Here is a 14,343-nt window from a genome sequence, read left to right on the forward strand (position 1 = left end):
CAACCAGTAATCGTCATCGTTCATCATTTTAGTTATGCGTGTGTCCCTTTTGAGGATACGTAAGGCATAATCCGCCATGTGGGCCAAAGTTCCAGTTCTCAAATCTGCGGTTGTGCTTGGTTGAGGGGCAGTTTCAGGCAAATCAACGTCACTTGTGTCCCTCCAAAAACCAGAACCCGGCCTTGCCGCGCCACCAATTTCCAGTGGCCCCGGAAAAGCTTCCTCATTAAAAATATAATCATCCCCATCATCCTCCTCGTCCTCCTCCTCCTCTTCGCCCGCTAACTCGTCCTGTACACTGCCCTGGCCAGACAATGGCTGACTGTCATCAAGGCTTTCCTCTTCCTCAGCTGCAGACGCCTGATCCTTTATGTGCGTCAAACTTTGCATCAGCAGACGCATTAGGGGGATGCTCATGCTTATTATGGCGTTGTCTGCACTAACCAGCCGTGTGCATTCCTCAAAACACTGAAGGACTTGACACATGTCTTGAATCTTCGACCACTGCACACCTGACGACTCCATGTCTGCCATCCTACTGCCTGCCCGTGTATGTGTATCCTCCCACAAAAACATAACAGCCCGCCTCTGTTCGCACAGTCTCTGAAGCATGTGCAGTGTTGAGTTCCACCTTGTTGCAACGTCTATGATTAGGCGATGCTGGGGAAGGTTCAAAGAACGCTGATAGGTCTGCATACGGCTGGAGTGTACGGGCGAACGGCGGATATGTGAGCAAACTCCACGCACTTTGAGGAGCAGGTCGGATAACCCCGGATAACTTTTCAGGAAGCACTGCACCACCAGGTTTAAGGTGTGAGCCAGGCAAGGAATGTGTTTCAGTTGGGAAAGGGAGATGGCAGCCATGAAATTCCTTCCGTTATCACTCACTACCTTGCCTGCCTCAAAATCTACAGTGCCCAGCCACGACTGCGTTTCTTTCTGCAAGAACTCGGACAGAACTTCCGCGGTGTGTCTGTTGTCGCCCAAACACTTCATAGCCAATACAGCCTGCTGACGTTTGCCAGTAGCTGCCCCATAATGGGAGACCTGGTGTGCAACAGTGGCAGCTGCGGATGGAGTGGTTGTGCGACTGCGGTCTGTGGACGAGCTCTCGCTTCTGCAGAAGGACGAAGAGGAGGAGGAGGGGGTGCGAACGGCTACAGCCAACTGTTTCCTAGACCGTGGGCTAGGCAGAACTGTCCCAAACTTGCTGTCCCCTGTGGACCCTGCATCCACAACATTCACCCAGTGTGCCGTGATGGACACGTAACGTCCCTGGCCATGCCTACTGGTCCATGCATCTGTTGTCAGGTGCACCTTTGTGCTCACAGATTGCCTGAGTGCATGGACGATGCGCTCTTTAACATGCTGGTGGAGGGCTGGGATGGCTTTTCTGGAAAAAAAGTGTCGACTGGGTAGCTCGTAGCGTGGTACAGCGTAGTCCATCAGGGCTTTGAAAGCTTCGCTTTCAACTAACCGGTAGGGCATCATCTCTAACGAGATTAGTCTAGCTATGTGGGCGTTCAAACCCTGTGTACGCGGATGCGAGGCTAAGTACTTCCTTTTTCTAACCATAGTCTCATGTAGGGTGAGCTGGACTGGAGAGCTGGAGATCGTGGAACTAGCGGGGGTGCTGGTGGACATGGCAGACTGAGAGACGGTGGGAGATGGTATTGTTGCCGCCGGTGCCCTAGATGCAGTGTTTCCTACTACGAAACTGGTGATTCCCTGACCCTGACTGCTTTGGCCTGGCAAAGAAACCTGCACAGATACTGCAGGTGGTGCGGAAAATGGTGGCCCTACACTGCCGGAAGGGATGTTGCGTTGCTGACTAGCTTCATTGGCCGAGGGTGCTACAACCTTAAGGGACGTTTGGTAGTTAGTCCAGGCTTGCAAATGCATGGTGGTTAAATGTCTATGCATGCAACTTGTATTGAGACTTTTCAGATTCTGTCCTCTGCTTAAGGTAGTTGAACATTTTTGACAGATGACTTTGCGCTGATCAATTGGATGTTGTTTAAAAAAATGCCAGACTGCACTCTTTCTAGCATCGGATACCTTTTCAGGCATTGCAGACTGAGCTTTAACCGGATGGCCACGCTGTCCTCCAACAGGTTTTGGCTTTGCCACGCGTTTTGGGCAAGATACGGGCCCGGCAGATGGAACCTGTTGCGATGTTGATGCCTGCTGCGGCCCCTCCTCCTCCGCTTCAGAACTGCTGCCGCCTGCACCCTGTTCCCCCAATGGCTGCCAATCGGGGTCAAGAACTGGGTCATCTATTACCTCTTCTTGTAGCTCGTGTGCAACTTCGTCTGTGTCACCGTGTCGGTCGGTGGTATAGCGTTCGTGATGGGGCAACATAGTCTCATCAGGGTCTGATTCTTGATCATTACCCTGCGAGGGCAATATTGTGGTCTGAGTCAAAGGACCAGCATAGTAGTCTGGCTGTGGCTGTGCATCAGTGCACTCCATGTCAGATTCAACTTGTAATGGGCATGGACTGTTAACTGCTTCACTTTCTAAGCCAGGGACGGTATGTGTAAAGAGCTCCATGGAGTAACCCGTTGTGTCGCCTGCTGCATTCTTCTCTGTTGTTGTTTTTGCTGAAGAGGACAAGGAAGCGACTTGTCCCTGACCGTGAACATCCACTAACGACGCGCTGCTTTGACATTTACCAGTTTCACGAGAGGAGGCAAAAGAGCTAGAGGCTGAGTCAGCAAGATAAGCCAAAACTTGCTCTTGCTGCTCCGGCTTTAAAAGCGGTTTTCCTACTCCCAGAAAAGGGAGCGTTCGAGGCCTTGTGTAGCCAGACGACGAACCTGGCTCCACAGCTCCAGACTTAGGTGCAATATTTTTTTTCCCACGACCAGCTGATGCTCCACCACTACCACTACCCTCATTACCAGCTGACAATGAACGCCCCCAGCCACGACCTCTTCCACCAGACTTCCTCATTGTTTTAAAAACGTAACCAAACTAACGGTATTTGTTGCTGTCACACAACTTACACGGTGAGCTATAACTTCAGTATGATTTAGCTACCCCTTTACAGGTGAGTGAGACCACGACGAAAATCAGGCACAATGTTACACACTCTGTTGTTGGTGGCAACAAATGAGAGAGATGCCACACACGCAGGACTGTCACTGAAGCACAAATGTAAATATTAATCTCCCACTGATTTGATTTTTTTTTTTTCAGGGAGACTTTAGGAAAAAAAAATAATAGAATAAAATGATTTTTTCAGGAAGAATTTAGAAACCAAATAAAATAAAATGATTTCTTCAGGGAGAATTTAGAAAACAAATAAAACAAAAAAAGGCTTTCTATGGCCCACTGAGTGAGAGATGACGCACACAGGAGTCAGGAGTGGCACACAAGCCCAGAGGCCAATATTTATCTCCCACTGATTGATGTAGTGATTTTTTCAGGTAGATTTTGGAACCCAAATCAAGCTAAGAAAATAATAGGCTTTCTATGGCCCACAATTGGAGAGAGAGAGAGAGATGGCACACCCAGGAGTCAAGACTGGCACACAAGCAGAAAGGGCAATATTAATCTCCCACTGATTTGATTTTTTTTTTTTTTCCAGGGAGACTTTAGAAAAAAAAAAATTATAAAAAAAAAAGATTTTTTCAGGAAGAATTTAGAAACCAAATAAAATAAAATGATTTTTCAGGGAGAATTTAGAAAACAAATAAAAGAAAAAATAGGCTTTCTATGGCCCACGGAGTGAGAGATGACGCACACAGGAGTCAGGAGTGGCACACAAGCCCAGAGGCCAATATTGTTCTCCCAATGATTGATGTAGTGATTTTTTCAGGTTGATTTTGGAACCCAAATCAAGCTAAAAAAAAAAATAGGCTTTCTATGGCCCACAATTGGAGAGAGAGAGAGATGGCACACCCAGGAGTCAAGACTGGCACACAAGCAGAAAGGGCAATATTAATCTCCCACTGATTTGATTTTTTTTTTTTTCCAGGGAGACTTTAGAAAAAAAAAAATTATAAAAAAAAAAGATTTTTTCAGGAAGAATTTAGAAACCAAATAAAATAAAATGATTTTTCAGGGAGAATTTAGAAAACAAATAAAAGAAAAAATAGGCTTTCTATGGACCACGGAGTGAGAGATGACGCACACAGGAGTCAGGAGTGGCACACAAGCCCAGAGGCCAATATTGTTCTCCCAATGATTGATGTAGTGATTTTTTCAGGTAGATTTTGGAACCCAAATCAAGCTAAAAAAATAATAGGCTTTCTATGGCCCACAATTGGAGAGAGAGAGAGAGATGGCACACCCAGGAGTCAAGACTGGCACACAAGCAGAAAGGGCAATATTAATCTCCCACTGATTTGACTTTTTTTTTTTTTTTCCAGGGAGACTTTAGAAAAAAAAAATAATAAAAAAAAATGATTTTTTTCAGGAAGAATTTAGAAACCAAATAAAATAAAATGATTTTTTCAGGGAGAATTTATAAAACAAATAAAACAAAAAATAGGCTTTCTATGGCCCACTGAGTGAGAGATGACGCACACAGGAGTCAGGAGTGGCACACAAGCCCAGAGGCCAATATTTATCTCCCACTGATTGATTTATTGATTTTTTCAGGTAGAATTTAGAACCCAAATCAACCAAAAAAATAAATAGGCTTTCTATGGCCCACTATTTGTGAGAGAGATGGCACGCTCAGGACTGGCACACAAGCCCAGAGGCCAATATTAATCTCCCACTTTTTTTTTTTTCAGGGAAAATTTATAAACCCAATAAAAAAAATAATAAATAGGCTTTCTATGGCCCACTATCTGAGAGAGAGAGATGGCACGCTTAGGACTGGCACACAAGCCCAAAGGCCAATATTAATCTCCCTTTTTATTTTCAGGGAGAATATATAAAACCAAAAAAAAAATAAATAAATAGGCTTTCTATGGCCCACTATTTGTGAGAGAGATGGCACGCTCAGGACTGGCACACAAGCCCAGAGGCCAATATTAATCTCCCACTTTTTTTTTTTTTCCAGGGAAAATTTATAAACCCAATAAAAAAAATAATAAATAGGCTTTCTATGGCCCACTATCTGAGAGAGAGAGATGGCTTTCTGTTGTGAATTCTGTGGCTGAATTCACTCCTGTGGTCACAAGTGGTACTGCAGCTTCTGAGCTTCCTCCCTCAGGTGTTCTGGTGAGCTCGTTAACTGCTTCATTACTTAACTCCGCCTGATGCTGCTATCCTTGCTCCTTGTCAATGTTTCAGTGTTGGATCTGAGCTTCTCCTGATTGTTCCTGTGACCTGCTGCTCTGTATAGCTAAGTGCTTTTTGCTTTTTTGTTGCTTTTTTTCTGTCCAGCTTGTCTTTTGTTTTGCTGGAAGCTCTGAGACGCAAAGGGTGTACCGCCGTGCCGTTAGTTCGGCACGGTGGTTTTTTTTTGCCCCCTTTGCGTGGTTTTGCTTTAGGGTTTTTTGTAGACTGCAAAGTTCGCTTTACTGTCCTCGCTCTGTCCTAGAATATCGGGCCCCACTTTGCTGAATCTATTTCATCCCTACGTTTTGTCTTTTCATCTTACTCACAGTCATTATATGTGGGGGGCTGCCTTTTCCTTTGGGGAATTTCTCTGGGGCAAGTCAGGCCTATTTTTCTATCTTCAGGCTAGCTAGTTTCTTAGGCTGTGCCGAGTTGCCTAGGTAGTTGTTAGGCGCAATCCACAGCCGCTTTTAGTTGTGTTTAGGATAGGATCAGGTGTGCAGTCTACAGAGTTTCCACGTCTCAGAGCTCGTTCTTGTATTTTTGGGTATTTGTCAGATCAATGTGTGCGCTCTGATCGCTAAGCACACTGTGTTTCTGGATTGCCTTCATAACACCTGTCATTAGCAAACATAACAGTACAAGGAGCCAAACTAATGATTCTCAATAGAGGGAAAGAAAAAGTTCTGACATCATTTTTTTTTTTTTTCTGCTCTGTGTTCACTTTTTTTTTTTCCCCTAGACATTTGGGTGATTCTGGACACAGGTGTGGACATGGATATTCAGGGTCTGTGCTCTTCAATGGATAATCTCGTTATAAATGTACAAAAAATTCAAGATACTATTGATCAGAAATCTATGTTAGAACCAAGAATTCCTATTCCTGATTTGTTTTTTGGAGATAGAACTAAGTTTCTAAGTTTCAAAAATAATTGTAAGCTATTTCTGGCCTTGAAACCTCATTCTTCTGGTAATCCTATTCAACAGGTTTTGATTATTATTTCTTTTTTGCGCGGCGACCCTCAAGACTGGGCATTTTCTCTTGCGCCAGGAGACCCTGCATTGAGTAGTGTCGATGCGTTTTTCCTGGCGCTCGGATTGCTGTACGATGAGCCTAATTCAGTGGATCAGGCTGAGAAAAATTTGCTGGCTTTGTGCCAGGGTCAGGATGATATAGAAGTATATTGTCAGAAATTTAGGAAATGGTCAGTACTCACTCAGTGGAATGAATCTGCGCTGGCAGCTTTGTTCAGAAAGGGTCTCTCTGAGGCTCTTAAGGATGTCATGGTGGGATTTCCTATGCCTGCTGGTTTGAATGAGTCTTTGGCCATTCAGATCGGTCGACGCTTGCGCGAGCGTAAATCTGTGCACCATTTGGCGGTACTGCCTGAGGTTAAACCTGAGCCTATGCAGTGCGATAGGACTATGACTAGAGTTGAACGGCAGGAATACAGACGTCTGAATGGTCTGTGTTTCTACTGTGGTGATTCCACTCATGCTATTTCTGATTGTCCTAAGCGCACTAAGCGGTCCGCTAGGTCTGCCGTCATTGGTACTGTACAGTCCAAATTCCTTCTGTCCATTACCTTGATATGCTCTTTGTCGTCGTTTTCTGTCATGGCGTTTGTGGATTCGGGCGCTGCCCTGAATCTGATGGATTTGGATTATGCTAAACGTTGTGGGTTTTTCTTGGAGCCTTTGCGGTGTCCTATTCCATTGAGAGGAATTGATGCTACACCTTTGGCCAAGAATAAACCTCAATACTGGGCCCAGCTGACCATGTGCATGGCTCCTGCACATCAGGAAGTTATTCGCTTTCTGGTGTTGCATAATCTGCATGATGTGGTCGTGTTGGGGTTGCCATGGCTACAAACCCATAATCCAGTATTGGATTGGAATTCCATGTCGGTATCCAGCTGGGGTTGTCAGGGGGTACATGGTGATGTTCCATTTTTGTCGATTTCGTCATCCACCCCTTCTGAGGTCCCAGAGTTCTTGTCTGATTATCAGGATGTATTTGAAGAGCCCAAGTCCGATGCTCTACCTCCGCATAGGGATTGTGATTGTGCTATCAATTTGATTCCTGGTAGTAAATTCCCTAAAGGTCGATTATTTAATTTATCCGTGCCCGAACACGCCGCTATGCGCAGTTATGTGAAGGAATCCCTGGAGAAGGGACATATTCGCCCATCGTCATCACCACTGGGAGCAGGGTTCTTCTTTGTAGCCAAGAAGGATGGTTCGCTGAGACCGTGTATTGATTACCGCCTTCTTAATAAGATCACTGTTAAATTTCAGTATCCCTTGCCATTGTTATCTGACTTGTTTGCTCGGATTAAGGGGGCTAGTTGGTTCACTAAGATAGATCTTCGTGGTGCGTATAATCTGGTGAGAATCAGGCAAGGAGATGAATGGAAAACTGCATTCAATACGCCCCCGAGGGTCATTTTGAGTATCTAGTGATGCCGTTCGGACTTGCCAATGCTCCATCTGTGTTTCAGTCTTTTATGCATGACATCTTCCGTGAGTATCTGGATAAATTCCTGATTGTTTACTTGGATGACATTTTGATCTTCTCAGATGATTGGGAGTCTCATGTGAAGCAGGTCAGAATGGTTTTTCAGGTCCTGCGTGCTAACTCTTTGTTTGTGAAGGGATCAAAGTGTCTCTTCGGTGTGCAGAAAGTTTCATTTTTGGGGTTCTTCTTTACCCCTTCTACTATCGAGATGGATCCAGTTAAGGTCCAAGCCATCCAGGATTGGATTCAGCCGACATCTCTGAAAAGTCTGCAAAAGTTCCTGGGCTTTGCTAATTTTTATCGTCGCTTCATCTGTAATTTTTCTAGCATTGCCAAACCATTGACCGATTTGACCAAGAAGGGTGCTGATTTGGTTAATTGGTCTTCTGCTGCTGTGGAAGTTTTTCAGGAGTTGAAGCGTTGTTTTTGTTCTGCCCCTGTGTTGTGTCAGCCAGATGTTTCTCTTCCGTTTCAGGTCGAGGTTGATGCTTCTGAGATTGGAGCAGGGGCGGTTTTGTCACAGAGAGGTTCTGATTGCTCAGTGATGAAACCATGTGCTTTCTTTTCCAGGAAGTTTTCGCCCGCTGAGCGTAATTATGATGTGGGCAATTGAGAGTTGCTGGCCATGAAGTGGGCATTCGAGGAGTGGCGTCATTGGCTTGAAGGAGCTAAGCATCGCGTGGTGGTATTGACTGATCATAAGAACTTGACTTATCTCGAGTCTGCCAAGCGCTTGAATCCTAGACAGGCCCGTTGGTCGTTATTTTTTGCCCGCTTCGACTTTGTGATTTCGTACCTTCCGGGCTCTAAAAATGTGAAGGCGGATGCTCTGTCTAGGAGTTTTGTGCCCGACTCTCCGGGTTTATCTGAGCCAGCGGGTATCCTCAAGGAAGGAGTCATTGTGTCTGCCATCTCCCCTGATTTGCGGCGGGTGCTGCAAAAATTTCAGGCGAATAAACCTGATCGTTGTCCAGCAGAGAAACTGTTCGTCCCTGATAGGTGGACTAATAAACTTATCTCTGAACTTCATTGTTCGGTGTTGGCTGGTCATCCTGGAATCTTTGGTACCAGAGAGTTAGTGGCTAGATCCTTCTGGTGGCCATCTCTGTCACGGGATGTACGTACTTTTGTGCAGTCCTGTGGGATTTGTGCTAGGGCTAAGCCCTGCTGTTCTCGTGCCAGTGGGTTGCTTTTGCCCTTGCCGGTCCCAAAGAGGCCTTGGACACATATTTCGATGGATTTCATTTCTGACCTTCCCGTTTCTCAAAAGATGTCAGTCATTTGGGTGGTCTGTGATCGCTTTTCTAAAATGGTCCATCTGGTGCCCTTGGCTAAATTGCCTTCCTCCTCTGATTTGGTACCTTTGTTCTTTCAGCATGTGGTTCGGTTGCATGGCATTCCTGAGAATATTGTTTCTGACAGAGGTTCCCAGTTTGTTTCAAGGTTTTGGCGAGCCTTTTGTGGTAGGATGGGCATTGACCTATCCTTTTCCTCGGCTTTCCATCCTCAGACTAACGGCCAGACCGAACGAACCAATCAGACCTTGGAAACATATCTGAGATGTTTTGTTTCTGCAGACCAGGATGATTGGGTGTCCTTTTTGCCGTTGGCTGAGTTCGCCCTTAATAATCGGGCCAGCTCGGCTACCTTGGTTTCTCCATTTTTTTTGCAATTCTGGGTTCCATCCTCGTTTCTCTTCAGGACAGGTTGAGTCTTCGGACTGTCCTGGTGTGGATTCTGTGGTGGATAGGTTGCAGCAGATCTGGACTCAGGTAGTGGACAATTTGATCTTGTCCCAGGAGAAAGCTCAACTTTTCGCTAATCGCAGACGCCGTGTGGGTCCCCGACTTCGTGTTGGGGATCTGGTTTGGTTATCTTCTCGTCATATTCCTATGAAGGTTTCCTCTCCTAAATTTAAACCTCGTTTTATTGGTCCGTATAGGATTTCTGAGGTTCTCAATCCTGTGTCTTTTCGTTTGACCCTCCCAGACTCCTTTTCCATACATAATGTATTCCATAGGTCGTTGTTGCGGAGATACGTGGCACCTATGGTTCCATCTGTTGAGCCTCCTGCCCCGGTTTTGGTGGAGGGGGAATTGGAGTATATTGTGGAGAAGATTTTGGATTCTCGTGTTTCTAGACGGAAACTCCAGTATCTGGTTAAATGGAAGGGTTATGCTCAGGAAGATAATTCCTGGGTTTTTGCCTCTGATGTTCATGCTTCCGATCTTGTTCGTGCCTTTCATGCGGCTCATCCTGGTCGGCCTGGGGGCTCTGGTGAGGGTTCGGTGACCCCTCCTCAAGGGGGGGGTACTGTTGTGAATTCTGTGGCTGAATTCACTCCTGTGGTCACAAGTGGTACTGCAGCTTCTGAGCTTCCTCCCTCAGGTGTTCTGGTGAGCTCGTTAACTGCTTCATTACTTAACTCCGCCTGATGCTGCTATCCTTGCTCCTTGTCAATGTTTCAGTGTTGGATCTGAGCTTCTCCTGATTGTTCCTGTGACCTGCTGCTCTGTATAGCTAAGTGCTTTTTGCTTTTTTGTTGCTTTTTTTCTGTCCAGCTTGTCTTTTGTTTTGCTGGAAGCTCTGAGACGCAAAGGGTGTACCGCCGTGCCGTTAGTTCGGCACGGTGGGTTTTTTTTGCCCCCTTTGCGTGGTTTTGCTTTAGGGTTTTTTGTAGACTGCAAAGTTCGCTTTACTGTCCTCGCTCTGTCCTAGAATATCGGGCCCCACTTTGCTGAATCTATTTCATCCCTACGTTTTGTCTTTTCATCTTACTCACAGTCATTATATGTGGGGGGCTGCCTTTTCCTTTGGGGAATTTCTCTGGGGCAAGTCAGGCCTATTTTTCTATCTTCAGGCTAGCTAGTTTCTTAGGCTGTGCCGAGTTGCCTAGGTAGTTGTTAGGCGCAATCCACAGCCGCTTTTAGTTGTGTTTAGGATAGGATCAGGTGTGCAGTCTACAGAGTTTCCACGTCTCAGAGCTCGTTCTTGTATTTTTGGGTATTTGTCAGATCACTGTGTGCGCTCTGATCGCTAAGCACACTGTGTTTCTGGATTGCCTTCATAACACCTGTCATTAGCAAACATAACAGCTTTATATGGCCCACTGAGTGAGAGATGACGCACACAGGAGTCAGGAGTGGCACACAAGCCCAGAGGCCAATATTTATCTCCCACTGATTGATTTATTGATTTTTTCAGGTAGAATTTAGAACCCAAATCAACCAAAAAAAAAATAGGCTTTCTATGGCCCACTATTTGTGAGAGAGATGGCACGCTCAGGACTGGCACACAAGCCCAAAGGCCAATATTAATCTCCCACTGATTGATTTATTGATTTTTTCAGGTAGAATTTAGAACCCAAATAAAGCAAAAAAAAAAAAAATAGGCTTTCTATGGCCCACTGAGCGAGTGATGATGCACACAGGAGTCAGGAGTGGCACACAAGCCCTGAGGCCAATATTTTTCTCCCACTGATTGATGTAGTGATTTTTTCAGGTAGATTTTAGAACCCAAATCAAGCAAAAAAATAAATAGGCTTTCTATGGCCCACTGACTGAGAGATGGCACACACAGGAGTCAAGAGTGGCACACAAGCACTGAGGCCAATATTTTTCTCCCACTGATTGATGTAGTGATTTTTTCAGGTAGATTTTATAACCCAAATCAAGCAAAAAAATAAATAGGCTTTCTATGGCCCACTGAGTGAGAGATGGCACACACAGGGATGGCACTCTAGCAGAAATGTCAATCTTAATCTCCCACAAAAAAAACAAAAAAAAACAAACAGGGAGTGTCCAACAATTACTATCTCCCTGCAGTAATCTCAGCCAGGTATGGCAGACAGCAATAAGGAGTGGACTGATGCACAAATTAAATAAAAAGTGTGGACAAACAAAAAAGATAGCTGTGCAGAAAGGAAGGAACAAGAGGATTTGTGCTTTGAAAAAAGCAGTTGGTTTGCACAGCGGCGTACACACAGCAATGCAGCTATCAGGGAGCCTTCTAGGGCAGCCCAATGAGCTACAGCGCTGAGGGGAAAAAAAAAATGTAGCTTCCACTGTCCCTGCACACCGAAGGTGGTGTTGGGCAGTGGAAATCGCTACAGCACAAGCGGTTTGGTGGTTAATGGACCCTGCCTAACGCTATCCCTGCTTCTGACGAAGCGGCAGCAACCTCTCCCTAAGCTCAGATCAGCAGCAGTAACATGGCGGTCAGCGGGAACGCCCCTTTATAGCCCCTGTGACGCCGCAGACAGCAAGCCAATCACTGCAATGCCCTTCTCTAAGATGGTGGGGACCAGGACCTATGTCATCACGCTGCCCACACTCTGCGTTTACCTTCATTGGCTGAGAAATGGCGCTTTTTGCGTCATTGAAACGCGACTTTGGCGCGAAAGTCGCATACCGCATGGCCGACCCCGCACAGGGGTCGGATCGGGTTTCATGAAACCCGACTTTGCCAAAAGTCGGCGACTTTTGAAAATGAACGACCCGTTTCGCTCAACCCTAGTGCCCAGCTTGTGTTTCTAAAGAGATGGACCGGGTAAATTAGGCAGTTTCTCATCACTACAGACAAGCCAAATGTGTGGACACTAAATGTGATTTGTGCATACTAGGGCTGATTTTCTTTTGGGGGTGAGGAGCCATAGCGCTTTCCCAGAGCCTTTGTGCTACCAGTAACATGGAAGCCCTCTATATTTCTGTTAACAAATGATGGACCTGCGAGGGGACTTGCTTTTTTTTGGATTGAGTTGCAGCCCCATCCCTCTTCCAGCTTTCTAAATGCAGTGATTGATATCGATTGCAGCATTTAGGGGGTTAAAATGCCAGGGTAAATGCCGGGGTAGTGTGGGCACTGCTCTTAGCAATGACAGCTGTGTCTCAGCTTTAACTTAAGCAGAGTTCCTGGGGATGATCAGGCAGGCACAACTCATGTGTTCTCACGATCGCCATGACGAAGCCATACGTCAAAGATCGGGAACTCCTATCTGACGATGACGTATGGGTAAATCAAAGGTCCCGAAGGGGTTAACCTTTATAGGGATATTGCAATCTCCGCTATTGATAGAACATCTACATGACTCTTTTGCACAGTTAACACCCAAATTTTAGAAACAGTGTTGCTCACTGTGTTGTACCGCTTCTTAAACTTCCATTTATTCCTACCTGAGTTAATATACATTATATACCTGCTGTATATTAGTTTCTGTCCAGAGCTCATGGTTAGAGATGGTGCAAATTGATTTTACATGACCCAGTCCAGTGGCCATGCCCTTAATCTGAGGCTGACGGACAGGAGCCCCATGAACTACCTCCCATGTGATGGAATCCTGGGCTCTTCTTTTGATTAGCTAGCCTTGGGTGGTGTCATCATTGTGGCATGACGCACATGTGACGTTATACCAGGTCAACTAATCAAAAGAAGAGCTGAAGATGCTCGATTTGCATCAACTTTACTGTAACATCTTTTACTGTTCTGGGGGCTTACACTTTTTTCCAAATATAAGCAAACCATCAGAGTTTTACTCACGGATAGCTTGGTAAAGATTGTTGGTCCATTCGAACGTCATTTACTGTTGATTTATTTTCCACAGTTTCATCTCTGTGTAAAAGAAAAGACACTACATTTTGGAAATTTAAGTAAATACTATATATGGGGCTTACACACACTACTTGTACTTATTCATTTTACATAAGAATCTTTGATTAATCACACACAGCTGCGATATTAGCACATAGTGACAAAACCACAAACATAACCATAGTAATGTTGTATACAGCTTTCCTTGTATCAAAATAGTTCTACAAAAATATATGGTACTGCTATAGAAGGTCAAAGTTCTGTGCATGTTCCACATGTGCAGCGCTGGCATTCTGGGTTCAAGTCCCACCAAGGATAACATCTGCAAGGAATTTGTATGGGATTCCTCCCGCACTCCAAAGACATACTCATAGGGAATTTAGATTGTGAGCAACAATGGGGACAGGGAGGATTATGCCTCTACAGTGCCGTGGAATATGAGGTTTCTGCATAATCCTAACTATATAAATAGAAAATACTGTAGTATGTTATATAAGTGAGAGGACATGAGTCAGGACAAGAAAGTGAACTCCAAATAGACCTAGCCCTGTGTCAAACTTGCCAACAATCCTGATTTTGCCATCACATGCCCCAATGAAGCATGCAAAACAAAAAAAGGGATCTCACACCTTTAGTATAACATTAATGTACAGGTGCAAAATATGCTGTGGTCAATATATAATCATACACATACACTTAGCACCCAGGTCTATCTATCTTTTCTAGAATGGTTTAATTAAGAGCTAAACATGGATCCCATCAGTTTCCCAGTTCATGAGGTCTGTTTGGACACATTGAGAGGCGAGTCATTACAGTTGGGGACCATCCAAAAATTAAGGTACACTTTGTCTTGATTGACTAGCTTTTTCATTTCTTGATCAAAACATGTTGTCACAGTGTATGTGCAAAGCTCATAAGACACACTTACCATTATGTCTAAAGATTCCATGAAGTTATGCTGTTATTTTGGCATACAGTGTCCAAGTATATGTTGGTACACC

At 45.0% G+C, this 14,343-nt stretch overlaps 1 protein-coding gene across 3 annotated transcripts in view; it reads right to left on the bottom strand.

The window, feature by feature from the left end:
• Positions 1 to 14,343, bottom strand: part of STAT6 (signal transducer and activator of transcription 6) — a 254,858-nt gene that overhangs the window by 43,963 nt on the left and 196,552 nt on the right. For all 3 annotated transcript variants that reach the window (XM_069758539.1, XM_069758541.1, XM_069758542.1), the window contains exon 17: positions 13,292 to 13,363. In XM_069758539.1, coding sequence (XP_069614640.1) covers positions 13,292 to 13,363 — 72 coding nt within the window. The remainder of the gene's footprint in view (positions 1 to 13,291; positions 13,364 to 14,343) is intronic.

The sequence above is a fragment of the Ranitomeya imitator genome, chromosome 3 (genome assembly GCF_032444005.1).
Source record: "Ranitomeya imitator isolate aRanImi1 chromosome 3, aRanImi1.pri, whole genome shotgun sequence".
Taxonomy (NCBI): domain Eukaryota; kingdom Metazoa; phylum Chordata; class Amphibia; order Anura; family Dendrobatidae; genus Ranitomeya; species Ranitomeya imitator.